Genomic DNA, 26,905 nt, shown 5'->3' on the forward strand with positions numbered 1-26,905 from the left:
AACTGCGTTGACAGTAAAAGACATGTTTTCATCATCGTATTCAGACCCGAGTTTAAAATACTGATGCATTAAAAATCTGTTAGCCTCTGACAGAGCTGTACAGAGTTATTCACGTGCACCTGTATCCCTTGGTGGTGCTGAGAGAGCCCATCCAGCTTGTGCTTGCACGTGCCACGTCCTCAAAAGCAGCAATGGCCAGCAACAGCCGAGACAGGAAATCTCCGTAATCCTGCTGCAGTACAGAGTTTTAGAAGGCTCCAGGCAGTACAGTTCTGTTTGGAAAAAAGTCTCTGGAAAGTTTGCTCCTTTAAAGGTATGTGTACCTCTGGGTGTAATGGCTGATGATACCTCAGCCCTTGAAGGAAGCTGCTTTGCCCAGCTGGTAGAAAAACTCATATAAATGTTGAGAATAACAAAAAGCCATAATGAGTTAGTTAATTATCTGTACAGACAGTTCAAGTCCTTAAGTGGTAGAGATTCCCATTGTACATTTGAAGACCTCAGTAAGGAACATTTAAATTATTAAAAATACTAAATGATTATTGAATTATTAAAAATGTTAAAGAGATAAGGCCTTCTCTTTGTTAGTGGCTCTTTTCCTGGAGTTAAGGATTTCAGACAATAGTCAAATAGGTAAGGCAGCAAGTTTCCTGCCATCAGCACCCCTCTCCTCTGCCTTAAACAGAGGTTGCAAAGATCCCATCACCTGGTCTCCAGCATGCAACAGTACTGTTGGTGCGAAGCACTGAGCTTTTCAAGGCTTACGTCCCAGTGCTTGGATAAAAAGGCCTCCAGCCCAGCTGTAGTTCTCTCCCAAGAAATCATTTCAGCTTCAGTATGCTGAGTTTAGCCTCTAGTCTTAACCTTTTTATCAGTCTCTGGTATGTTTTACAGCTTGTAGGATCCTACTGCCACACCCACGTTCACCTCATCAAAAACCAGTGAGCCAGTCTAACTAGGAAACTCGAAGCCCTTGCTTTGAGTGCGGCACAAGAATACTACCGTAGCTGTTGCAGAAGTTGATTGAACAACTAACCAAAATAATCTTAGAGCTTTTCAGCAAACTGAGCTTCAAAGAGAAAAATCCATCCTTACTGTACTCGGAACACACAGAACATAAGGAAACGGGCTGTATTTTGGATCAGGAAGAGGTGAACGATGGACCTTAAAGCGTAAGTTTTCATTGTCTGGTGCCTGCAGCCTCATCCACTTAGGCTTGTGCGTCTATACCATGCGGCACTATACACCATCTGAAATTACTCGCCCCCTCAGCAGTCACTGCAGACCCAGAGGGGGTGTCTCATCACATTCCCACCTACTGAAATGAGAGGAAGATTCTTTCTGCGTACCCCTATTTCAAGGAATGGTTCCTTGTTTGTTCACTCTAGAATGTAAATAGGCCAGCGTGCTTGTCACAAAAAATAAAACCAAGGGGGTTTTGTGTTCACAAAGATCGCAATTGACGTGTCGGAGCTTGATGCTTGAAGGAAGAAGGGGTTTTTTTTTTCTAGAAACGTGCAATCAATTGCCATCGGGAAGCACCGGTGCCCTAAAACAAAAACCATGCAGTAGGCTCCTGCATGTTTTAACAGTGTGATGATAAAAAGATTCTGAGAAGCTTTGAATGTTGTTTTCCTTATGACTTTTAAATCATTAAGTGGATTAGAAACTGGTTTACCCTTTTTTTCCCTTAATGCACATGCTTTCTTCGGCCCAAATGACATCTCTTTCACAAACCACTCCTCAGACTTGCACCAAATTGTCCATTTAACAAAAGGCATTTCAAAACCCTTTCCTTCTGTAATCATCCTCTTTCCCTCTAACCTCTTTCTGTCATCCCCTGTTATACTCACATTGAGCGCTGTGGGGCAAAGATGCATCTCTCAGTGTATGGGCTCACCCGCCTAAAGAGTAGTTTTAAACACAGAAAACTCTGCACGAAAAGATGGAGGAAAAAAAGATTTCATACACCCCCACCCCCAAATCGCAGTAACCTCAGGTGCCCTTAACAAGAAGTTCTTCTGTACCTTGAACAGTTATCCTGCCAAGGGCGCAAGGACACCTTCATTTCGTAACACATGTAATGGTAATAAATGCCATTTCTGAGCCGGGAAGCCAGGAAAGTTGTTAACATCCCCATCCTCCATAGCCTTTCCCTGTTGACACTTAAGAATCTTCTGGAAGTCTCTTCTTTCTAGAGTTTAGTGGTCTTGTACTGAAACATCAGTTTCACCTTGAAGTCTATTATTGGATGTGACTCCACCACAAGTGAAGGGGAAAAAAACCCCAGGAAAATTAACCTATATAAGCATACGCTCTACAAATAATCAAATAAATGTGATATTAGCCTACCCTGGCGGGAACAGAGCACAACCCCTGCTGTTCAGCAGCTACTGAGTTGGAGAAACATTCTCATCACATCGTCGAATCATAACAGGTAATCTTAGAAAATGTTTATTCCTCTTCTATTTGTGTCATCAGCTAAGGAGCAACTTAAGGAGAAAAAGTAGACTGATGGTAACTTTTTTTTTTTTTTTTGCAACAAAATCTGAGAAGTGAGCTGCGTGTCCATCTCTACATTTATATTTAAACTTAGTGAGATGGTTTGTGGGTTACCAGGTATTACACAGCCTTACTAGACTGAATCTTTTTCTTCTTCCTGTGACATGTATTTTACCAGTTTTCTGTGTGCTCATCTGGTACAATGAATATTAAGTATTCCTATAGGATTTGCATTAATTAACTGGAAAAGAGTGGCTATTCAGTTATCGTTACATCATTTTAGTTAGTAGGGTGCTTTTAGAGTGAATAACAGAAAGCACTTAAATTGAAAAGCCTTTTTTTCCCCCTTCAGTGTATAGGTAAGGTGCTGATGAGAGTCAGCTGCCGCACTCAGCACCACAGGCACCTTTCTGCTGATGGAGGCTTTTGCAAGGATCACCTTTTAAAGCCAGAAGCACATCTCCACTAACAGCCTTGGAGACATATGAACTGCATCTACAACTCTTAATTCATAGGTGCGTTGGTATTGTTAGCCAGCATTCCTCATACTTTTGAGAAGCATTTATCAGCAAGAAATTAGTATCTGCTCTTCTTATACGCTTCAGTTGTGGGAGGATGAAATTCCTGCATGAAAAGCTGATCGTGCTTTATTTCTGCCCTGTAATTGGCTCCCTGAGGCAAGTGTACAGTCACGGCAACTACAAAGAACAAGCAGGGTATCCAAATGCAGAGCCCTTCCTCTGCTCACCTCAGAAACTGAGGCCGACAGAGGAGCCAAATTAGGAAAAAAAAAAAAAAAAAGTACATTGTTTAGTACTTAGCTTCATTTCCATGCATATGTTAAAGCTACTTTGAGCTATTTCAATTATACTGTTTTCAAGTGCACAGATCCAATAATCAAAGAAATTATGCAAGATGAAGTGCCAGTCAAATCGTTTGTGCATTAAACCCCTCCTAAACTCTACATAAACTATTTTCATTATGATGCTTCAACATTTTGGACTTCCTATACCCATCTTAGTTCTACTCCTCTACTCCTGCCCCCGCTGTTTCTTTCAATACAAAACCCCTCTTCCGTCCTTCATTTAATTCAGCCACTCCTCTTTGCCATCTTCATTCAGCCGTTGACATTTCCTTACTTGTCTGAGCTAGATCTTCTCCTTTGAACTCATCCCATTTAATGACTGTTGTCTTGTTCAGATGACCACCTGCTCTAAACACCAGCATGTGTACAGACAGAGCAGCCCACGTGCTCCTCCCTCAAAGAGAGCAGACTCTTGGGACTGATGTACACACCTGAGTTTTGTTGGTCTAACAAGGACATGTTCATGTTAAAATACACCAAAGTGCCACCTGCATGTGCTGTCGTGCTTCATTGTCACCAGCCCGCATCGGTAACAGGTGGTAGCACAAACCATCGGCTCCTTCCCTAGGTGTACAGGCAATATTCACGGGTGTCTCCTCCCCTTACAAGAGAGGCATAGTAGGATTAGCTTGCATCCTTACTGGGAGATTCTGTCTGGTTTGGGAAAAAAAAAATAGGTTGGGCTTAAAATGGCAGCTCTCCATGGGAAAGGAAAGGGCCTGGCTGCTCTCTCCAACTTCTGCTGGGGGCTCAGAGTAACTGTGGCTTCTCTGGGGAGAGACAGAGGCCGTACCTCTGCAGCCAAACTCCCCTTTCAGCTTCTGCCACATACAGTCACTCCACTGTTGGCGTATTTCCCCATGTTGGTCAGGTTTTCAGATACAGGAGTTAAGCTCTGGCCTAGCCCTTTCTCTTCTCCATTCAGGCTTCAGATAAGGTGACAACTGCTTGCTTTGGTTTCCTTGGCCACTCTGGTGGTCTTGCTTTTTCAAGCCCAAAATGGCAAATGCAGCTGAGATACACAACACACGTAACAGCTGCGGAGCCTCGCTGCTGTACCCCAAGCCTGTCCTCCCCAGCCCTCATCCCATCTGTATCATCCGACTACGAGGTGATTTAAGTTCTCTCAGTTTACTTGAGACAGGGGCACGGTGGAAGCACGCACACAACTCCAGGCAGCTGAACTAACTCGGAGTAATTCAAAGTCACAAGTCGGAATTGATTATGTGACTATAAAACCAAAACCGTTTGCCCTTTTTAAACATGAAAGTTCTCTTCGAATCGCCCCAACCGTAAGCTGCTGCGGCATTTACAGGAACAAAGTTTTAAACCAAGCTTTCGCTTAAACAAGTGCCACTTCCTCATAGACCCTTACATGCTCTGTCAGGCTGGTGATGGAAAACGAAGTAGCAGTTCTCTAGCGCTAGTAACTACTGCTAACTCAGTAGTAAGGAGCTTCCCTTCATCACCACTTAGAGACCCCGACTTCCTCCTTTTGGGGACAAATTATTGGCAGTTGTGCAAGTACCACAAAGAAGAAATCTCCTCATGACCTTTATTTTTCTTTAGTTTTGTAAGCAGTTGGGATCCAGTTAAACAAGGTAAAATTGCAATCCAATAAATGCTTTCTATTCAAAAGTATTTGGAGAGTTCTTTCTACTGCAACACTTTCTACTAGTAAAATGTTTATTAAATACAGTACATTTTTAAACAAGATTAATGCAAAGCTAGTCCTTGAAATAGAAACCATCAGTCGAAGGATCTTACGCTAATAAAATTTGCAAACAGGTACTTAAAACTGTACAGAGCAGAGACCTCGTATTTAAGTAGAACAATTGAAATAATAGATTTTTCAGGCTATTGGAACTTCAGTCTAATTTCAAGAAACAGAATGAAGTAATTGAAAAATACCACCAGAAATTGAAGTTACTTATAGTCCTGTGGTTAAACCACTGAATTCAAAATAAAAAACTCTTTAATCAACGAAAAAAATACCACCGTGCTTTGTGTGTGTGAAATTGAATGGTTTAAACTTGAGTGCCATTGTCCCAGTTAGATGAATATTCAAAGTGGTATGATTTTTCCCTTCTCTGCAATGTTCTGCCAACTGTATCATGGTTAGGCATGGAAGATGCTTTTGAACCACTCTAGGTGCACATTTGATACAGAACATAGTTCTTTGTACAGCATTTTGATTTGAAGACGAAGGAAAATTATCAGGCACAAATCAGTCAAGGGAAAAAACAGCAAATCACTTACGGAGCTCTTGCTTTAGAAAAACAAAAATCAGGGGAATTTAGAATGTATTTCTCACCTTGTTACCAGATTACTTGACCACTTCTAAATAGGGATGAAGGCGGTTAAGAAGAGAGAAGCAACTACTTCCTACATTTTTAAGAACACTGAAGTACTTGGAGAACATTGGCACAGAAACTGTATTACACATGTACATTCACTTGTAAATATTTTAATGTAGCTCCAAACATAAAAATGTTGGTAATTTTACAGAATTCCATTAGGTATCATTCCCAAAATATGGTTACTTGTATAAAAAAACCCCTCTATTAAGGTATTTGCATTTTGTAAGGTCATTTAGTGACATTTGTTGGCCGCCGACCCCTCCTATTTGTGTACAATTTCAGTTCTTTCCCGCAACGTATTTTATAAGAGTGAGGAAGTGGTGCAAAATCAGCTGGAAGGGTCAGGAGGTAACATCTAATTCCAATTTCAGTGAAGACAGCCACTGAAAGACATACATTTTACCTGCTTTTTTTTCCCTGTTTTTCTTCTGAAACCCCCACAACTATTGAGGAACTGTTGACTGGCAAAGAGAATACAATTTGCTTATTGCTTAAAGATCTGCAAGAGTTAACAAAATTCAGAAGAGAATATCCTCCGTAAGTATGCTATTTGAGATAAATACAGGTAACAGCCATCCAATTTCAGCCTGTTTAAGCCCAAATACCATTTTCATGACACTACAAAGCTTAATGACAAAATAACATATGGCACAATAACTTCTCCAGCAAAGATACGTGGACAAGAAAGTATTAGAGAATAAAATCTGACGAAGTGGAACATTTGCCGACCTAGATACAAACCTGGTTTGCTACGGTCAGTCACGGAAAAACCCAAGTATGTTTTCTGTCCCTACTTCTTAATTTAAAGTGTAGCTCTAGGAGATAGCGTAGGGCATTTCCCACTCCGTAAAGTGGACGGAATTTTGCAATTAATTTCTGTGGGTTAAAAAGCCCGGGCCCTGTAGTTACTTAAAACATCAAGATATTGGTGTGCTAAGGAGCAAAGTTAAGTACAATGCCAAAGAAATGCTGAGCTGAGCAATGGAGTTAGCGATGGCGATTAGCAAAATCTGTTCTTTTGTCTTGGCAAAGTATCAGCAACTCACAGGGTTCTGGAAGCGTAGGTCTTATTCACAGGAGCAGTCCACGTCCAGCCCTGCCCCATCGCTGCCATTGCAGCTGTCCGATGCTGGAGCACAGCCTCCCCCCTCTGTTACCTGATCCGCACAGCAGCCAGGCGTACCCTGGCTGAGGCAGACCTGCGCGTCATTGTCATCAGTATCGTAACTGGCAGGACATGTTTCTTCTGACGCCCCGTCGTGATGCGTACCTCTGTCGTTGGTCCCAGCTACCTCATCTCCCAAGTCTATGACATCATCCAGCTGCTGCTCTGGATCAGGCTTGGCTGCTGTTGAGATTTGTGCTTCCAAGTTTCTTGTGTTCTCCGTGACTTCAAATTCCTGCTTCTCCTCTGCCATTTGCTTCTCCCTAGTACTTAATTTAGCCTTTGTGGATTTCTTCGTTTGTCTGTTGTGCATGTCTTCTTTGGAGAACCTCCAGTGAAACTACAAATAAGAGATCCAAATGTTAAAGACCATTAGAGACAATCTCACATGGACATTTACTTTCCTGAGTAGAAATGTTTTTATTATTTAGTTTTAATTCAAAGACTAGTTTGACCAAAAAAGACCTAAGATTTAAAAAAATTGCAGGGCTAAAGCAGACGGCTTAAGATCATTTGTGACTACACATGTATATCTATCACAGAGAGAAAAGAGACTGCGATGCATTCTGCTTCTGCTGTTTCACATGCTTGGTAGGTTCCTCTCCACAGGCTATGTAGGCCTACAGCATCCTGGCAGCCAACCTGCACTATGTGCAAAGCAGGAATATGCAAAGCTGCACAAGTGCAGACGGAGGAAGCAATCCTATGGCATTATTCCAGTGTTTTTCACCAGGTTAGCAGCAGAACTAACACGACACCCAAGACTATACCCAAACAGTAAAATATTCCAAACCATTTGTATGAATGTTTTTTGATAAGAAAGCATGAGGCTGCCTCTTGCAGCACTGGCCACAAGACTTACCACAGCCGCCATTTCAGAAGAACTGTTTTAACTACTATTAAAAAAAAAAAAAGGGGGGGGGGGGAAACTAGCAGTATCTCAAAATACTGACTCGACAGGTATAACATATATAAAGTCTGACATATATGCCAGTAATATATCTGCTTCATTTGTCAAAAAATAAATGGACCTTCCCAAGGAAAGCCAGACCACGTTCCAAGCCACTGCTGAGCCATCCTACACAAGTTTGCTAAGTACACGCGAATGCGCACAACCATTTCGTCAGCAGTGTCCACGCTGATGGAAACTCAGGGATGGGTTAGGAGGCGATGTTTGGATGGCATAAATAATCTCATCAGGACATTCAGCAAATTCAGCTGTGGTCCAAAAGCCATTTTTTCCAGTGCAATCAGGTCTGTGCCACAGTTGGTCAAAAGAAGGAGTCGTGTTCATAAATTTTTGATCTAGCTATTTATTCCTTAATCAAAAAGCCATTCAAAACCTATTAAGTTTATTAGATTACAAAGATGGAGCAATGCTCTTTCCTTCTGCTAGCCAGAAATTAATGTAAAAAGAAAAGGAAAAAAAAAAAAAGAAATTGGCTTTCACAAGATTCTTCTTAGTTTTACTTAGAGGAAGCTATCTGTCATTTAAATATCATTACAATTTAGAGAAAGAGGAAAGATAACATCTCAGTTCTAGAGCTCAGCTGTTTAAAATTTAGACACCTGAATATTTTCCTCTTGATTTGCAGAAGTGCTGGGCACCCACAGCTCCCCTTTAACTCAAAGCTCTCTTTGATGGAAGGTAAGATCAGGGCCCTAAATGTGATAAAGATGAAACTGTAGGAGACTCTGTGCGTTACATGCAGATGTACGTACATTTAATCAGGTATTTATACTATATTTCACAAAAATGCATACAGCCGGTTTCTGCTGAAATAAGCATCACTTTTGTATAAAGTGAATGAACACGATTACCTCATCACTGACTGAATACTGCACTAATAAGAGTACTTCTGTCTTACTGAAGAGAAAAATAAGTTGTACGACTCCTTGCATGTTTCCTTTTCTGTTCCTCTGGCTAAACTGAACAGCAGTTGGTTGGTGTGCAGAGATAGGATGGATCAGGTTCCAACACTGCAATGTCCTTTTAATCTTATCACCCTATTTCCCTCCCCTGAGGGGTTATCTAGAAACATTTTAGACATGCCGTATCACAAGTTAAAAAAACCCTGAGAGCCTATGACGTTGTATGTGCAGAATTTTCAGCAACTTAATCAAATGCCTTGTTTGGCATCTTTGAAGTGACTCACAGCAACCACTTACAGACGTTGAACTGGTCTTACATTTCTTTATATAACTATAATCAACGTACCCCATTTTTCCCTGACCTTTGATATGAAAATATGCTGTATTAATTTTTGCCCTCAAATATGTCTGTGTATTTAATACTGCCAACAAGTAAATCCTTTGTTTTGTCAACCAGACATTTTCAAATAAGTTTTTATATCCCCAAATGAAAAAATTTAAACAAAGTTTTGAGTCATCTGGATGGTATGCACTTGTTATTATAAAACAAGAAATCAGTATCCCACTAATATCTCTATTTGAAGTCATACAATTGCTTATAGGTTCCCACCCTTTCCATTAAAACCACACACAGTGGTAGGAAAAGAATGACCAGATACAGGCACTCCAACCCTCATCCCAAGATCCCTTTGGGACCTGAAAACAAAGAGAAAAAACAAGAAAGATGGGCTTTGTAACACGTTCACAGAATACTCTGGGCTCCAGCTTTGCTAATGAGAGAGGGTAAATCCTAAATCACAGTCGTGCTCCCCGCAGTTCTCTCCTACTTCAGTCAGTTCAAACACTCTCCTGGTCTCCACTGTATCTAAAAGACGACTTTCACAGAACCTGGCTCCAAACCAATGAGGGGTTTATAGATGAAAACTATCTGTAGTTATCCAAAACGCTGGGTAAGATGCTCCTAGTGCTCAGCTCTGCTTAGCATTTCCAATCTCCTACTCTAGCTCAGCTTCTGCAGGGCCTCAAGTGCACCACTCCTTCAGGTGACATTTGGCTAGCCAGCACTCACGTAAGTGCATGAAGCTAGAATAAAAATGAGACTGTATTAATTAGCAACCTCTTCATTATGTGGTTTCAGAGATCCTTTCCATACTCCACTGGCTTTTCTGATCCCGCTGCATACTGAAAGAGCAAGGCAAATTTGAGTACTATAGGAAGGTCAGCACTTTCCCAGTTTCCAGTCCTTGTAATTTCCCTCTCAGCTATACAGCATAACAGGTTTGGGCAGGGATTCCCACAACTACACATTTAAAAATGGAAATGGGAATACATATGCGTATCCACATATGTACATCATTAGCTGTCAGCTACGTTCTTGGATAATTTAGCTGGATTCAGGGGGCTTTTTTTGGTTAAATTCTAGCAGAATTCATTAACATTCACACAATAGATAGAAACACCAGCCAAGATCAGGCCTACATTGTGCTAGGCTCTATCAAAACACATAGCAAGAAACAGAGAGCAATTTAAATAGAAGAGACAGGCAATGAGTGAGACAAAAGTACTAGGCTCTATCAAAACACGTAGCAAGAAAGAGAGAACAATTTAAATAGAAAAGACAGGCAATGGGAGAGAGAAAACAGTATTGGTTCCACCTTGCAGGCAGTGAACATGGGCAGAGAATTTTAGGTCACGTATGGAGGTATATGGCCCAGCTGTAAAGAGAAATCTACATCTCTGCTGCCATGAGTTCAACAGAGAATGAAACATAAGAGCTTTCACATAATTTGAGCATTTTTTGTTTCTCTCATTTGAACAGTTCAATTCCTTCTGTCTTGCTACTGTAGCACAGAAACGTTGAATAGGCCATATTTACTGCTATGGGAAATGAATTACAATATTAAAATACCTCCAACAAAAAAACCAAAGAAACCAGGAACTCAAGGTTATTTACCTTAGATTCTTTCTTCTTTGCCTTCTGGGGCAAAGAAGGTCTCTGAAGAAATACAATTTGCTTTGTAGATAAATTCCCCTCCCTGAAAAGAAACAAATGCACACTCCTGAGAATGAATTAAATTCACATCCAGCATCATTCAAAGCGAAAATCCATCTCAGTCATTTATTTCTGCAGGTCAAAGAACAACAAAATGAAGAATGACCTAAACATTGCCTGTCCCCAGTGTCTTTGAGCAGCCTGGTATTTGGGGGGGAAAAAGAGCAACCGCTCAGCCTGATAGAGCCTGTCAGCCTGTGGCATACTTTTGCTGAATGTTTTAGCATTAATGGGTAAACACGGAATAAATCATTTGAAACAAAAAGCAAGAAACCCAAGCACCCTGGTGCCTGTGTGTAGCAGCGGCTCAGCAACACTGGAGTGCTCCCTCTCTCCCTCCCGGGCCACCGATCTGGAATGGGGCTGGGTCTGCAACATGGCAGGAGGCACAACTAAATGCCACCAGCAGTTAGATTGGGTGGGTGCCCTTCTGCACTGTCAAACTGACCTGTGTTACTGAAGTTATAAATGGGATACAGAAAGCTAGAAGAGAAAGAAAACCATATATACCTTTAAGAGACAGGGCTTACAAATCATAATTGTGATTTTCTATTCATTCCTATATTTAAACATATATGAAAAACTTAAATACCGTTTTTCCCCCAGCACAGATGGCCTTTACTTTTTAGGTTTTTATGTGTAGGAGTAGTCTTCATCTAGATCTCATAAAGAACTGGGCATATTTTTACTCTTTTAAGATAAAAAATCATGACTGATTATATTGGTATATATATAAAAATATATTCCTGACCAGTGAAAATTCAGAAAGCGCCATCTTCATGATTAACAAATGGGATGATTGTTTTTCAGCACAGTTATGAAGAGTATTTTTAAGTGACTTGCTTTTATATTTAAAAACTCAGAATATTAATAATAGCAAAGTAGACCACAGAGTGATTCTATATGCAAACAAGGCTACTAGAGTAATGATACACCAATCTCACATGGTTCTGCTCAACTAGGCTGTGTATATCAGCACCATTAGACAGACATCGATTAAGAATAAAATGACTTTTCTTCAAATAGGCAACATCTCACTCCAAACGTTATCGCACATTTTGTCTTTGCTCCAAGAGGAGTTACTGGGAGATGCAGAGCAGGAATTTTACAATCAAGTTTACAGAGAGGCAGAGACAATACCCAGAAAATTCATGCAGAAACCACACTGCCACCTTGCAGTATTTTGCCTGCCAGACACATGCTTGCTGCCCCACGCGGCTTGTGATGCTCAGAAACATGATGTGATGCTCAGAAACTGTGATGTGAAACCCAGAGAACAGCTACAGCAGGGTTTGCAAGGACAGCTACTGCGTGCATACAAGGAAATCCACACTAACTGCACAGAGAATTGCTTGTACAGACTGTGGTGCTCATACAGCAACTTCCCTGGCTGAAAGGCAGCGCCCACCCCCTCCCTACCTGTTTGTCTTCACAATTGGAGTAGGAAGCACGCATGTCAGCTGCCAGCCATACATGGCAAGGGAATTCAGCAGCGGAACGTAATCTGTCTGCACTTCAACTCCCTAGGAAAGAAAAATCAACAGTTAGCAGCATCACTTGGAGTGCGACATTCAGTTTGACACAAAAAAAAAACCCAAGAAAAAATACACGTGTGGGTTTTCTGGGAGGGAGAAAGGGATTTTGTATGGAAGTGGGTCATTCTGTATGTTCAGCTAGGCAGGAAGGAAAACATTCGAAAATACGAGACACAGGACCAATCGCCTGTACATCCCAAACTGTTAAATGCGTTTGTTTCAAATGGTAAACATCTGTGATCTTGTTTTTACACTGCCTGAGTCATCCATCTAGCTTTAGATTACTCCAGATCTGAACAGGACAAATTAATTGTATTTTATCAATTATCTTCCTCCCAAGCAAAAAGATATTAAAGTCATTAAAAAATTACAACATTGCTTTGCTCAGATTCTGCTCTTGTCTAGGCTAGAGTAAATCCTGAGGATCTGTACTGAAATCAGTAGGGTTACTCTACCATGATGGATCAAAAGCAAAATAGCCAACAACAACAAAAATAAAACCTAAGTACAGGTCTATTCCTTTTATCACCCACAAACACACATCACTTCCTTGTTATTTTGACTCAGGAAATCTGTGGGCGAGAACAAAAATGTTGCTTTTCAGTGCAGAAGTCGAGCTCCAGCCGCAGATCTATCCAGCGGAGCCTTGCTCATTCTCTTTCTACTAGATGGCAAACCCTGTAATTCCCACAGAAAGAACCACTGGTGGTTTCAACAAAGATTGCTCCAGTGAGGTGTCTAATTGCCAAGACTTCCAGTAATTTAACAAATAGATGCAAGAGCATATTTACTAGTTTTTAATTTTAATAAACACAAAGCAGGCAAATGGTAACTACTAGTCTCTACAAATATAGCTATATTCCTTTGGAATAATAGTTATATTTGCCAAAAAGCTCAGGCACTTACAGTGGTTTCATGTGCATGCAAGGAGTTCTAACTGCCAATTCTCAACACTGGGGTAAGGCACAATAGTTTTGCAGCTCCAAAAAAATCCATTTGTTCTGTAGTAATAAAATAGTCATTTGATCAGAACTAATCCAAATCCTGCTGTAGTTATTTCAAGGTATTTTAGTGACTTCCAATTTCAGCTATTCCTTTCTTCTAACAAATATAATTTAGGTCACTTCATATCTTCATAACTGGATGAATGCCTGACTATACCTATTAAAAACCTGATCATGACTACAAATGCAAATAGCTGAAGAAGCTGTATCACTCCTGCTTTAAAAGGAGATTGAAAACTCTACCCCAGAAAGTGCAGGCAAGAAAACACTCTGCTAATGAAAATTCTGATTTCTGTGCAGAGGCTTTCAGGGACTTACAGAGATACAACTACTTTACAACATCACCATGTACAGACCAGAACTGCTAATCCAGGAAAGAAAGAGGTGCCGTGCAAGAGGGGAGCAATACCATGTGGCGTTTGAAGTGTTCATACAGCTGTGACTGTGGCAGAGTTAGTCTCCTCAGACTCCCATTTGCCTCCTTGCCCTTCCCACTCTTTATACCCACTGTAAGACGGATATTTCCACCCTCTTTCCAGTTCCTAAAATACAGTGTCCAAGGGTAACGCAAACAAAATGACGTATCTAGATGCCTCAGGGAAACAGATGAATAACACACTGAGATTTATGAGATTGGTCAACAACGCCTTCCAAAAATAAAGATGAAAATATGCAACATGAGCGTTGAGAATAAGGTCAGAGCATCCACCATCAAAAGCCTGCCATGAGGCGCCTGGAAGAACACATAAAAGGATCTGACCAAAACATTCCCTCCATCAAACAGTGTTTGTAGAGGAAAAACCAGAAGCAGCTCACTCATTTAGAGGGGGGAAGACTAGCAGGTCAGGAAAGACTGGCACAGCAGACCTTGCTTGTGCCTCAAGCAACGTCTTATGTTGCAAAGAGGATTTCTATTTTGAATTCATTGCCTAAGGTTGGCAATTAGCACGGAGAACCTTCTACCATCAGGATGTGCAACAAACGTCAAAAATCAGAGGGAGGTTACAGCAATGAGGAAGGACATCAATACCATGCAGAGCTCATCTGGCTGCTGCAGAAGCCAAATTGTTTCAGGGATGTGCCATCACTCCTGCCACAGCCCACTGTCCCTGCAGGCTCTGAGTGGCGAGACACGGCTGGCTTTGGACCTGTCTGACTTGTCAGGATTAAGCATCATCTGCAGCAGATGATGTTGTATTTCACAATCCCAATGGGCAGAAGGGAGAAGAGCAGGTAAAACACATTCAAAAGTGTAAAGTTATCAGAAATTAAATTTAAGATTAAAGTCAGTTAAGCTTAAAGAAAAATTTAAAAAAAAATCTGGAAATGTAAAAAACTCTGTTGAAAGAGTGCTGTACAACTCTTACAAAAAGGTGACCTCTTATTTTTCATATGTCGTGGTACCTAACACCACAATCTGCATGTTAGGCTGTTTGGAGGAAGGAAATGTATACATTATGCAGAGGTGCCCACCTCCTTCATGCTCCACATGCTCTTTAACAAGCTCTCTCTGACTCTGCACAATGCTTCGCTGGAGTCAGACACCGCACCTCTTCCCCAGGTCCCTGGGGGAATAAACTACTCTTAATAATTGGCTGCATTTGAAGATGATAGACAAGAGAAAGGAGTCACTCCTGAATAAACAGGTGTAATTCATATAGGCTTCAAGCTCCTTACTTGCAAATACAGGTAATTGAAGCTTTCTTTAAGAGCACAAGAAATTATTTCTCCCTCCCCCTCCTGAATCATCGGTTGTAATCCTATCCCACGACTGGAATTTGTGTGCCAGCAGGAGTCACGGTTATACAGACCTTTAATTGGTGTCATAGTAAATGCTTTCCAAAGCAAAAATGCTTCTAAACAAACAATACACTGGGGGACGGGTGCAGAGGAAAAGTCATCTTGTATTCATTTTATATTTAATAATTAAAATTTTTTTATCTACTATTATTTGAGACAATGGAAATAAAATTTCAAACATACAGTTCCATAAGATGAAACTGCAATGCTCTTTCTAGCTAGCAAATATTGGAATTGAACACCAGCAGAAGTAGAAAGTACATGCCAGAGCTCTGCTGAAAAAGAAGTGTTCAGATAATGCGTCTCAAACTGGGAGACATTTCATTCAGTGAAAGGGTGGAAAATTTTAATTAACTTGCTTCCCACTCTCCTGTGGATGATAAGTAATCTCTGATCACACCTTGAGTGTCAAGAAGCCAGAGCATATTGAGCTAGGTTTTTCCCTTGACTTGCATCACATAAAAAGAATTTGTTTTATTTATAGTTGTACTGTTTGTTTTCAGCATTTTCTCCTTTCACAGTTGCTTCTGCTTATTAGAAAAAAAAGATATTAAAAAATGATAACGATAATATCTAGGGCAAGCCACACAAACAACTGCACTAACAATTTTTCTTTTCCTTTTCCCCCCTACTGTGGCAATTTTAACCACAGCAAGATAATAAACAAGACAACTACTAAGCTCTTGTGAGACAGAAAGAAGTTCTTTAGAAATCATTCTTTCCTGGGTTAAGTGAATGTGATTTAGTCACAAGACAGCTATGGATTGTCACTATTTAATATTTTTTTCCAACATGGATTAAAGAGTGGAAGATTGAAAATCCCATTAAATAAATCTTTATAAAACCTTTATTGGCAAATCCTAACAGACTGCATACTAAGACCTACAGACAGATGGCAAAGAGCACAGGAAGTAAAAAACACAAGTCGCTTTGGAAGTGTAACCTAGTGTTTGTGGGGGAAAAGGGGCAGTGTGTTCAAACCCAGCTCCTTACAAAAAATAGAGGGGAGAGTCCACGAGGGCGGCAACGTGCAGCCCCAGCCAGGGCTGGTTACCAGTCCCCACCACTGCCAAAGCCAGAGCTTTCTCCTAGGGCACTGAAGGGAGGAAGAGGAAGTGGCGAAGGCAGGACTTGCACTGTCATAGAAAAGAGGGAAAAGAAAATGAGAGAAATTAAATATATGGGCTGCCTGAGAATGACCCAGTAAAAGCATGCTGCAAATGTTTTATGTTTGCTGTAATGCAGCTGACAAGGAGACTAAATCCAAGCTCTAAATTTGTGAATTATTTGCCTTTTTCCTTTTCAGACATCTTCCAAAAGGTGATTTGTGCTAATAATATAACATTATCGACCCATTAAAAACATTTATTGGAAGCAGAAGAGAAGTTTCACAAGTGTTTCAGCAATAAAAGTTGGACCATGCTCCTCTAGTATGGAGCTGCTCCTAAATTTCTGTGTGTAATACACTACAGCACCTTGCTAGCAGACACTTGTTACGCATCCATTAGCTGTATAGCAGAGGGGTGTGGGACGGCTCCTGCACCCTTACAAACCACCAGAGGCTTTTGGCAGCAGATGGGTCACTGACCGACACAGACTAGCTGCCAAATTGGGACCTTAGTGGAAAGTTAATTAAAAAAAAAAGTAATAAATAAATCCACAGACAGGCTTTTTGCTCGTTATTCTGGGCATATGTAATTTAGAGTTATTTATGATTACTTAATATATGTGAATTCATGCACTGTGAAATATTTTTGAGAACATAATAAGGCTGCAACACTATACGGGGTAGCATCCTGTTCAGACAGTTTTTCTGCGATTCAGATGTATCCAGTCACAATTTCAATACACACATAGGCTGCTGAGTAGCATTCACATCTGTCTCCACGTCTAGGATAAAATAAAAAAACAACCAAAAAACCCTCCTGTGCCCACAAAGCCCAATTCTCTCAGTGACTTCTGCAGATACAAACCCTACTTTCTAGCATATGTATAAACTAACAAAAACGTTTGAGTGCTCCTGATATTGCTGCACCTGTAACACAGAAGCACATTTGCATAGCAACAAAATTTTGCATTTATAGAAGCAGAGGATAGGTAGCAAAAGCTCCACAAGGTGAACATGTTGACACGGAGGGTTCTCCACAAAAGCAGCATGGAAGCATCTTAGGAAATGGGTTAAACTTACTATTGCACAGGCAACGTGCATGTGATAGGACAACTCCACATTGAGCACAAGAAATAGATGTGATCTAGCAATCCATCAGTACGTTTTCTTAAATAACTCTGGCATTTTTAGTTTCACAATTCCTGCAACACTTGTGCACTGTGCCTTAAGGTGAGCGCTGATTTTACTGTTTGTCCATATCAACTGTTTTTGGGAAAAAACCCAACATAGAAAAACTACATGAGAACTTGTATACTACAGGGTGCCTTACCACACACAGCTTAATCATCTCCATGCAGCTTCCTGAGCATAACTTCCTTTTGGTTATAATTTATCCTTGAACAAAATTTGGCTTTTGCAAAAAGGCTTTGTGTACCACACCACCATTGTGGAACTAATAATCTATTTCCACACGAGAAACGCAGCTGAAGCACAGGCCCTCTACTACCACTGGTTCAGGCGGCAGGAGAGCAAACGTTGGCACTGCCCTTCACTTATGTGCAGGCTGCGTATGCGATTTACGGGGTCCCACTACCTGCTTCCTGTGTGCCTCAACATGCTGAGGCCCCTCCCAAACCTGCCTGGCAGCAGCACAGGGTCAAAGAGGTGCATCAGCCAGGGCACTACTGCATGGTTAAAGGTGACCTGCTGGGGACAAGAAACATGACTTGTGCCCTGTGTGGTTTTTTAGAAAGTATAAAAGAGGACTGAAATACTTTTCCTCAGCTTGTTCTTAAGTGGAAAGTTCAGACCTGGTACGCTCACTTTTTCCTGAAAGATTGTATGGGTGAGCAGAGAACTAATTGTTATCTCTGATCTTGTCACAAACCTAAGCAAACCATGACAGATAGAAAGTGATTTTTTTTTTTTCAGACTGTTTTAAATCCTGTGCTTTTCTGCCTGTTTAGTTCAAGTGCCCTTTACTCACATGGAAGAAGTGTTCACTTTGTTAGACGTTCAATACTGCAAGTATCAGGAAAGTTCCAAATTCATATTGCTAGATTTTATTACTAAATTTATCAACAAAACCAAATAAAGGTTAGCCTGTGCATTTTAATCCTATATAGAGCATATGTCTACTGAGTTCAGTAGACAAATATATACTATATATGCTGCTTTCGTATCTTACATAAAAGAAAAAAACAAGAACTATAAAAACTTGTTGAAGATAACAGGCTCCTGAAGGTTTTTGTTCAGCTTTTCCTGAAAAGCAACAAGGGGCAAAATGCTGAAATACTATGCCCAGGCAACATATATGTCCTTTGGGTGGTAAAGAGGGTCACGCGCACAACTGCATTTCACGCCCATCGCCATCAGCTCCTTTGCTGAGCTGGTCATGCCTTTCTCCCATGGCTAGAGACAGCAGAACATAGCTTAACGGACATATGACCCAAATCAGATTTACAGACAAATCAAGTCCTCATTTCCAGGGAATTTGTTTCAAGGCTTACATTAAAGCAACTTGCAACCTAGGCTCAGCAGAGATAATTTTTTAAATCTTTTGATATGTTGCACTTTAAAAGGTTTACCATGTCTACAGTGGACACTGACCCCATTGAGTTCTGCCAGGGAAATGGCAACACCATGATGCATTTGAGATTTTAATTCATGTCAGTACACCACAGATATGATATAGCAGAAAATTAAAAAGTGATGAATCACTAGCTGAAGATTTTCAATGAGAAAATACCTGTAAATTAAGGACAATATTTTCAGAATGAACAAGGCTTCAGAAGCAGAACAATGCAGAAATCTAAAATAAATGTTATAGCACTCAACTTAAAGACAGCATTAGTTATTTTGTCTTGGGTAATGGCGAAGAGATGGTGACAGATTAGAACTGGGGAGAGGGAAATCACGCAGGCTCTGATTAATCAGATCTGTCTACCCACATTTGCCTATACAAGCAGAATTAAAACCATCAAACAAGTTTCAGTGCTAGATCTCAGAGGCTGCGGTGGAAATAATGTGCCCTGACATTTTTAGAGTTAAAGTGATAGGGATGAGAGCAGCATTTTGTCATTAGACCTGTGGTCATTTGCAGAGGATGCCACAGCTCTACTTTGAGAAGAAAGAGTTAAATTATTCAGAGCTATTACATCCTGTCTGCTGCTTGGCGGGACCACATACTGTGACAGCTGCGAGCTTTACATCCTCTACAAACTGACATTTTACACACATCGCGAGTGCATCACACTGTTCAGCTTGTTTTCTCTATTAGCCTTAGCAATTAAAAAGGTAGCGCTTTCTCTGCTAAGAGGTGTGCTAACCCCTCTCTTTTGCCTTTATGGTTAAACAGCAGAACTTTACCTTTTCATTTAGAAAGGTTCTCTTTTTATTACTAAGGGCATCAATACATGCTACATGCCTTCCTTTTTAAAACAGCTTTCTTTTGTTGTGGCTGGGATTCTTTTGTTTGTTTCTTCTTGTGCTCCTGGGATACTGCACAATAAATTTACATTCAGTTCAGACCACATCTGAACAAGTCCATAGCTCACCCAGATAATCAAATCTGATACAAATTTAAAATAAGGATCCATTATACACATTTATGTCATGCTGCCCATCAGGGCTTCTTCCACTGCCTTGGTACAAATGAAAACGACAAATGGAAAAGGTTAACCTAGATCAGAGCTGAACCTATATTAAAAAAATAAGAAAGTCTACATTAATGAGCCATTCCACTGCTCCATAATTATCTCTGTTATAATTATATTTTGAAGTACTCACAACAGAAATAAAGCCTTTACTGGCTTTGGGGCATCTTCTATCACTATTGAACTCTGTCTCCCTCCATCTACATCCCCCATTTTACAGTCCCTTCCTCTGCCACTGCATTATTCCATGTTTATGGTAAATAAAGGTGAATTCCGACAGGGTTTAACAGAGAGGCAACTTGGTCTTCTGGGTACAACACTGGGCCAGCGCCTACAGATCCCCTGGCTTCCAGTATTTCTTTAATTCATTTGATGACTTTACCTACCTACACCTATTATGTCTCAGAAAGCATGAAGCATGAAATATCCAGGCAGTTATTTAAATGTCAGGAGAAGAAAACAGAGGTGGTCAGCTCTGCGCATCCTCTGAATGGGTTAAGACCTTTGCAAGAGTTCCCCAAGGCTTCAACCTCCTTCCTTCAGCAGGCTTTTTCTTCTCCATATTCTTCCACTTTCAGGTTGGTGGTTAACACGTTCATAATGTCCCCAAATGAGGGGCACTTGATCTCAGAAGAGCAAAATTGCCAGGGAACACCCAGCACCCACATTTTAAATTACAGCAGAGAATAAGCTGATCATACTGACAAGCCGTGTATATGCTATCAGTCAGTTTCTGAAATTACACATACCAATCTTATGTCTGGAACATGAGATTCTCCATGTTAAGCCTCACACAGACATGGTGTGCAGCACTCGGCATCTCTTGACACACCGGATGGCACTGGGAGGTTGATTCCTTTATCTGTTGACCAGCTGTGTCTCCAGCATGGAATCGCTAGAATTGAAGGCAAATGATACTCCACCTACCAGGGCTCTAACGCTTCAAGGGGCCCTTCTGGAAGATACTCTTCTGTTGTGTCCTAGTGTTTTGGTCAGCACTCTGCCATCACAGGATCCCCATTACCAGATGCTGTCCTTGTCATGTAGCTTGAGACAAACTTTCTTGTGTCCACACAGAGCAAACCAAGAGGTGCGTAGGGGCCATTATGCATAACTTTGTTGCAATATCCTACTGAGACAGAGAACCTTTCACTGGTTGTCTAAGAGCCAAACTGGTTCAGAGCAAGAATCCATTTAACTCAGAAAGCTGTCTCCAACAGGGCTATAAGTGACAGCTAAGGAAGAGTAATACATATCAGGGCAAGCATGCAGGATACCTGCCCCAAATATTTTGTGTACTTCCTCTGAACACGTCTGGTTTAGTTTCTGCTGAAAGGAATCCAGTTTGTGCAATATGAGACCATTCTGTGAAGTGAGGTGAGGCATATTAAGTGGGGAGGATCAGGGGGTTCACTTCAAAAACGCACTCCTGATCTGAATTAAAATGCTTGTATAAACACAGAGATAGATAAGGTAGAGGAAAAAAAACCATTGCTTCCACCTGAACCCATCTAAACTTGTTGAACCCACAGCATTCTCCAGAAAGGAGTTCCACAGATCTGTTGCCTGCTGCATAAAGAATTACCTGAATTATTTGTTTTGCACCTGGCCCCGACCAGTGCCATTTGACAACCCTTAGTTCTTATACTGGAAGAGATGGCAAACAGTCAATCCCTATTTACTTGCCTCCCATGATTTAGGAGACCTCTATCTATTCCATTCCCTGAAACTCTTCTCTTTTCCAGGCTGAAAGGACCCACCATGTAAAGTCTTCCTAACATGGAAGCTGTCTGTATCATTGACCATCCTCACTGCTCTCCTCTGAATATTTACAGTGCTAACATAACCTTCTGAAAGAAGGTGCTGTCAAACCACGTCTTATACAGTAGTATGTAGTAGTATATACTTGCTGTTTCACCCTCTATTCCTTTCCTAGCAGTTTTTAACATATGGTTAACATTAAAGCTTCTTAACATTTGACTTCTTGATCAGCACTGACCTAATGCACTCATGGAACCATCTGTCATTATCCCAAAACCTTGCTCCTGAGTGGCAACACCACAATTTGACCCTAAAAATGAACAAGAACTTACAGTCGAGTCTGTAATAACTGGAATAACATTAAATGTAATACAGGAATCGTTTGTTCAGATACACATTAGCACAAGAAAAGCTGCCATTAATGCACTATACTGTTCTTCAAGAAGTTTCTAGCCATTATTATACGGCCATTTCTTGCTACACTACGAAGTCATCATCTAATAACCAAACTCTTAATCCTAGTCTCCTGGAATTTTACACATTTAGTCAAGCATCTGTCCCATTTTCCCTTAATCCATCCTTTTGGCATGTGTGTGCCTTGTTTGTCTTTCTTAGGATTTTACACCATTTACAATATATTCCAAGCAAAAAGATCAGGCATTGACTTTATAGATACATAACATCTATTTCTGGCAGACTAGAGTAATCAAATAAAACAAACAAGCAAAACTTCTAAGAGTTACGCAACGGTATCTTCTTTTCCCCCATGATCTTTTTGCTTCAAGTCACAAAGAATTTTAAGCCCAGCTTTTCAAATACCTGTGTATCAAATTTGCTGTGGAAGGTCAGTACTTACTGATCTGATCTAAACAGTGTTTCTACTGATCTGAGTGTGCACTCGGACCAGTAAAAAGCCAATCTATGATGCATGTGGTTTGTTTATAGGGATCTATCCAGAATATACAGTTATTTCAGCATATGAAGGAGGTCAGACAGAAGCAAATGCAGTTATCTGTGCATTCCTACTGCAGTTAAGCCTACCTAAAGGTCTGCCTTCTTTAGAACTGCGATGCTACAGTGACTTGCGTGATCATGTTGCCCTGACAACCAATGGAGATCCTCTTTACAGTTAATCTAGCAGACATCTGTATTTTTGGGACAGATAGCCCTGAGTTTTCATTGCTCACCATCACTCACATTTCCTCCCCCCCAATAAAGCACAGATATTATCAAAATCAAAAGTGCATCATACAAACCTAGAGTGTGATTAACTAGCGTTAACTGTTATGTTGCGTCCCTTTACCTCAGTTGCCTGTCTGGTATTGTTGAAGCACAGATCATATGTGAGAGTCTGCCTCACAGTCTTGGAGTGTTTTGATTTATGAAAAAATCAAAGAAAAACTGCACACATACCTTCAGGACAGTCCACTGCTCTACAACAATTGCATCATAGCCCTGCATGGTTTTACTGTCTTCCACAGCAACATCTTCAAAGAGAAATACTCCATCTGTTGTCCCATGTAAAGAATCTGTGAAAACACAGGGTTATCTGTAAGCTTTATGGAAGACACCCCATGTGTAGTGAGGCATTTGAATTTATTAATAACAAATTCTTCCAAGAATGTTAATTAAAAAGTACATACACCTTCCTCTAATAGTCCAGCTCTATTAAATTAATGAAACTAATATCTCTAGCAGTTTTTAAGAGCAATCCTACTCTCTAATAGCAAACCTCACTGTCCACTCTGTTATTCCAGAGTTTGTCCTCAAAAAACACAGCTCTCCCATTTTGAGCAGGCAAAATTAATTCAGTCCTCAGTTCAGCAGTACTGCTCACCTACCTGAAGTTATACACATGCTTTGGGGGCTAAAGACCATGTATTATGTCAATTTTTCAAGGGCTTTTGAAGGTACACTGATATTAATGACTATATGCATTCATTCACACAAGTCAGAACCCTACATATGGATCAGCCGTTGCAGTTACAGTGATCTACAAGGACTAAGGATGATCTGGCATATCTGAAAAGTGTGAAAGAAAAGATACATTCATAACTATTTAATCAATTTATGAAGGCTTTTTGACCATCTGGTTTAGTGGCTCCCCATTCTCATTTGCATTCCCAGCACGTTCAGCCTTTTTTCAGACAACACATACTATTAAAGTTACTTGAGCAGCACTTTCTCCTTCAACTTAGCCGTATACTCCATAATCAGCAATCACCACCATACACAAGAACTCAAGTTTTGTCAGCTCCATGACAGAACAGAATCAGAATAACTGAAAAAAAATTACTTACCTTTCTTTGTTACAATAAGCTAAATGATGAAGCAATAGTATTTAGAAAAACTGTAAATAAGCAGTACTGTACTCTTTATGAACCCAGAAAACTCCTCTCATATTGTCACAAAGCGTGTTTTTCAGTCTTTCTAGTTTACCTAATACATTTACCCCGTATGACCAATTATAAAGTCCTTGCTCATCCCCTTCCCAAGTGTTGTATTTTGCATGATAGTTTCTTTACATTTTTAGGAAAACTACATTCCTTGCACTGGTATGATATATGTTTTTGAAATGCAACCACACATGCCAAACTGACAGATTCCTGAACTGGCAAGAGAGTCTTCTGGATAAGTCTGCTTAGCTGTTTCATCAGGTCCTCCTGCTTTCCCTGGAGGATGTTACAAGGTCAAGAAATGCCAGCAGGAAGGCATCGCTGCCTCCAAGGGAAACATGTATCAAACTCAGAACGAATTTTCACAAAGGAGGCTGTGAAGAGGATTAAGAGGCTTCTTACCTCTTGCAGACACAATCTCAGTCAACATCTTCCAATGTCATTATAGGATCTAAATTCAATTTATTAGCTGGAAATAATAAATTTGTTGTGGGCAAAGCCCACAACAAACCAGATTCCTACAGTTGGAGGCTTATGTCTACAAACACACTGTAGCAAGACTGTTGCTGCAGGTGTCAAGCATTTGCACACCCGTTTGCTTCTATTTGCACAGTCTACTACTCTCTCTTGCTGCAGTTTCAATCAAGTCATTAAGTTCTAAGTGAGCAGATGAAAATACTTTTATCTAAACTAACACAGCATATTTTTCTTTAGCGTGGCTGTGAAGGAAAAAAAGTTGTAAACCACTTACTAGGGACTCTCCTTGGGATTCTGTTGGGAAACTCAAAGAAGTAGAAAAATACACTGTCTGCTTTCACACTGACTGTCTCCCCAGGCAGGTTTCCTGTAACTCTGTTTTGAACAGAGAGATGAAGACTCCTCACCACTACAGCAAGCCAGTATTACACATTGCTCCAAGGAGGATGAGCTAGACTACAAAGCAGTACTCCTGTCATCTAGATAGATTTCTCATCCTAGTGAGGAGAATAGACATTTTTGTTGTGAAATAACAGGCCAGATCACTAAGTAGCTGGGTTACAGGTTAGAAAACATAGGGAGAACAAGTTTGCCACATACAAATGGGTACAAGATTTAATTATCGTATTTCATTCAGAAATGGCACTTCGTTAGATCCTACATTTCAAAGCGGGAACCAACTCAACTTCTGTGCAATATATCATGTTCCAACACCCAAACCCATACCCAAATCTATTTTAGGATGCATAATGTATAAATAACCCTTTAATTTTTCAAAGCAGGGATGACAGGAGAGCACCTAAGGCTGAAAGCAGAAACCCATAGATCCCTACTAGACACAGACACCCAGGTCTTGCCAGGAAGCTTTATACAGCGCCGGTGTACTGCTCCTGTATCATGAATTCTCTTAATGAAATTCAGTGTCACACTGTTGGCACAACTGCAGCTTGAGCTCGCCCCATGCATTTGCCAGCTAATTAATAAGCAATCAAAACACAATCAGCATGCGTGTCTTTACACTCATTCGTAAATCATCCTTTCTGTTTCACTCTGCTGCGCATTCCACTCATGCAGTTCACAGCTTCCACATATGTGAACATTATGGCACATATGTAATGTTTTAGAAACTAATAGCTGAGCTTGTGAGACCCTACAGGCAGCAGCTAAACTTGACTACGCTTCCTTGTTGGATGTACAGTGATTACTGTTGAATGTTACATCCAGTCAATCCTAAGATCCATTAATTTTTTGGCTAGGAAAGAAACCCATAGCAAATGAGAAAACTGGAAGGGGAAAAATGATGAGGCAGAGACAGCTGCTGCATACTGGTGACTGTTCAACAGAGTGATGCTGGTGAAAAACTGTAAGAGAAACTGGTTGATGATGCTTATTAATATTTCCCCCCTTAACCACAACCAAGTCTCCTCTCTACCTATCGTGCCTCAACATTTAAACTTTCATACCATAAATGCATGTTTGCCAATTCTCACACCTTGGCTGTACATCTTCCCTTTTACAGGTCATCTAGTACTCTTCCAGATGAAAGGGGGAGGTAAAGGAAAGAATAACTGGATCATTAATTCCTTTGCACGTGAAGCATTTGGGATGCTGAGAATAACTGGGGCAAAGGAGAAAGCAACAGAAAGAGAGCTAATGGGGTCATACTTTGGAGAAAAGGCACACATAACCCATGCTATGGTGTCAGGATCAGCTGGAATTTCAGGGAAACTCTTACACCGAGGTGTGGAAGGGCAAGGACATGGACAGATGCACTGAGTCTACCTGCAATACTTTTATCACACAGATGCTCTAGAGTCTGCAGCAACTTAAGTCTACAGTCACATGTTCTAGAGCTGGCCCACTAGGTGAGATTCACATAATCTAACATTAGATATTTATGATGTAGAGGTCTACAGCTGAGTTAGTCATCCAAGGCTGTCTTTACAATTAATGGAGAGAAATACGCATTATTTCATTCAGAAACCAGTTTCATAGAATCATAGAATAATGCAGGTGGATGGGGACCTCAGGAGGTCTCCAGTCCAATCTCCTGCTCAAAGCATGTTCAATACAAGTGCAGACCAGATTGCTCAGGGCTTTATCTAGTTGCATCTTGAAAATCTCCAAGGATGGAGACTGCACAATTTCCTGGGCAGCCTCTTCCAGAGCATGACTGTTTTCATGATGAAAATGTTTTTCTTTATATCCAACCAGGACCTCTCTTGTTTCAATTTATGCACATTTTTTCTCATCCTCCTACCATACACCTCAGTCAAGAGCCTGGATTCATCTTCTTGATAGTGTCCTTATAGGCACTGCCAGGATCCCCAAAGCTGTCCCTTCTCCAGGCT

General features: G+C 40.7%; 1 protein-coding gene across 2 annotated transcripts in view; it reads right to left on the reverse strand.

Moving 5' to 3' along the window:
* Positions 1-4,910: 4,910 nt before the first annotated feature.
* Positions 4,911-26,905, reverse strand: part of RFTN1 (raftlin, lipid raft linker 1) — a 102,017-nt gene continuing 80,022 nt past the window's right edge. For both annotated transcript variants that reach the window (XM_075493105.1, XM_075493104.1), the window contains exons 7-10: positions 23,095-23,210; positions 12,237-12,340; positions 10,719-10,800; positions 4,911-7,232 (exon numbers count right to left, since the gene is read on the reverse strand). In XM_075493105.1, coding sequence (XP_075349220.1) covers positions 6,795-7,232; positions 10,719-10,800; positions 12,237-12,340; positions 23,095-23,210 — 740 coding nt within the window. In that variant the 3' untranslated portion in view covers positions 4,911-6,794. The remainder of the gene's footprint in view (positions 7,233-10,718; positions 10,801-12,236; positions 12,341-23,094; positions 23,211-26,905) is intronic.

The sequence above is a fragment of the Mycteria americana genome, chromosome 2 (assembly GCF_035582795.1).
Source record: "Mycteria americana isolate JAX WOST 10 ecotype Jacksonville Zoo and Gardens chromosome 2, USCA_MyAme_1.0, whole genome shotgun sequence".
NCBI lineage: Eukaryota > Metazoa > Chordata > Aves > Ciconiiformes > Ciconiidae > Mycteria > Mycteria americana.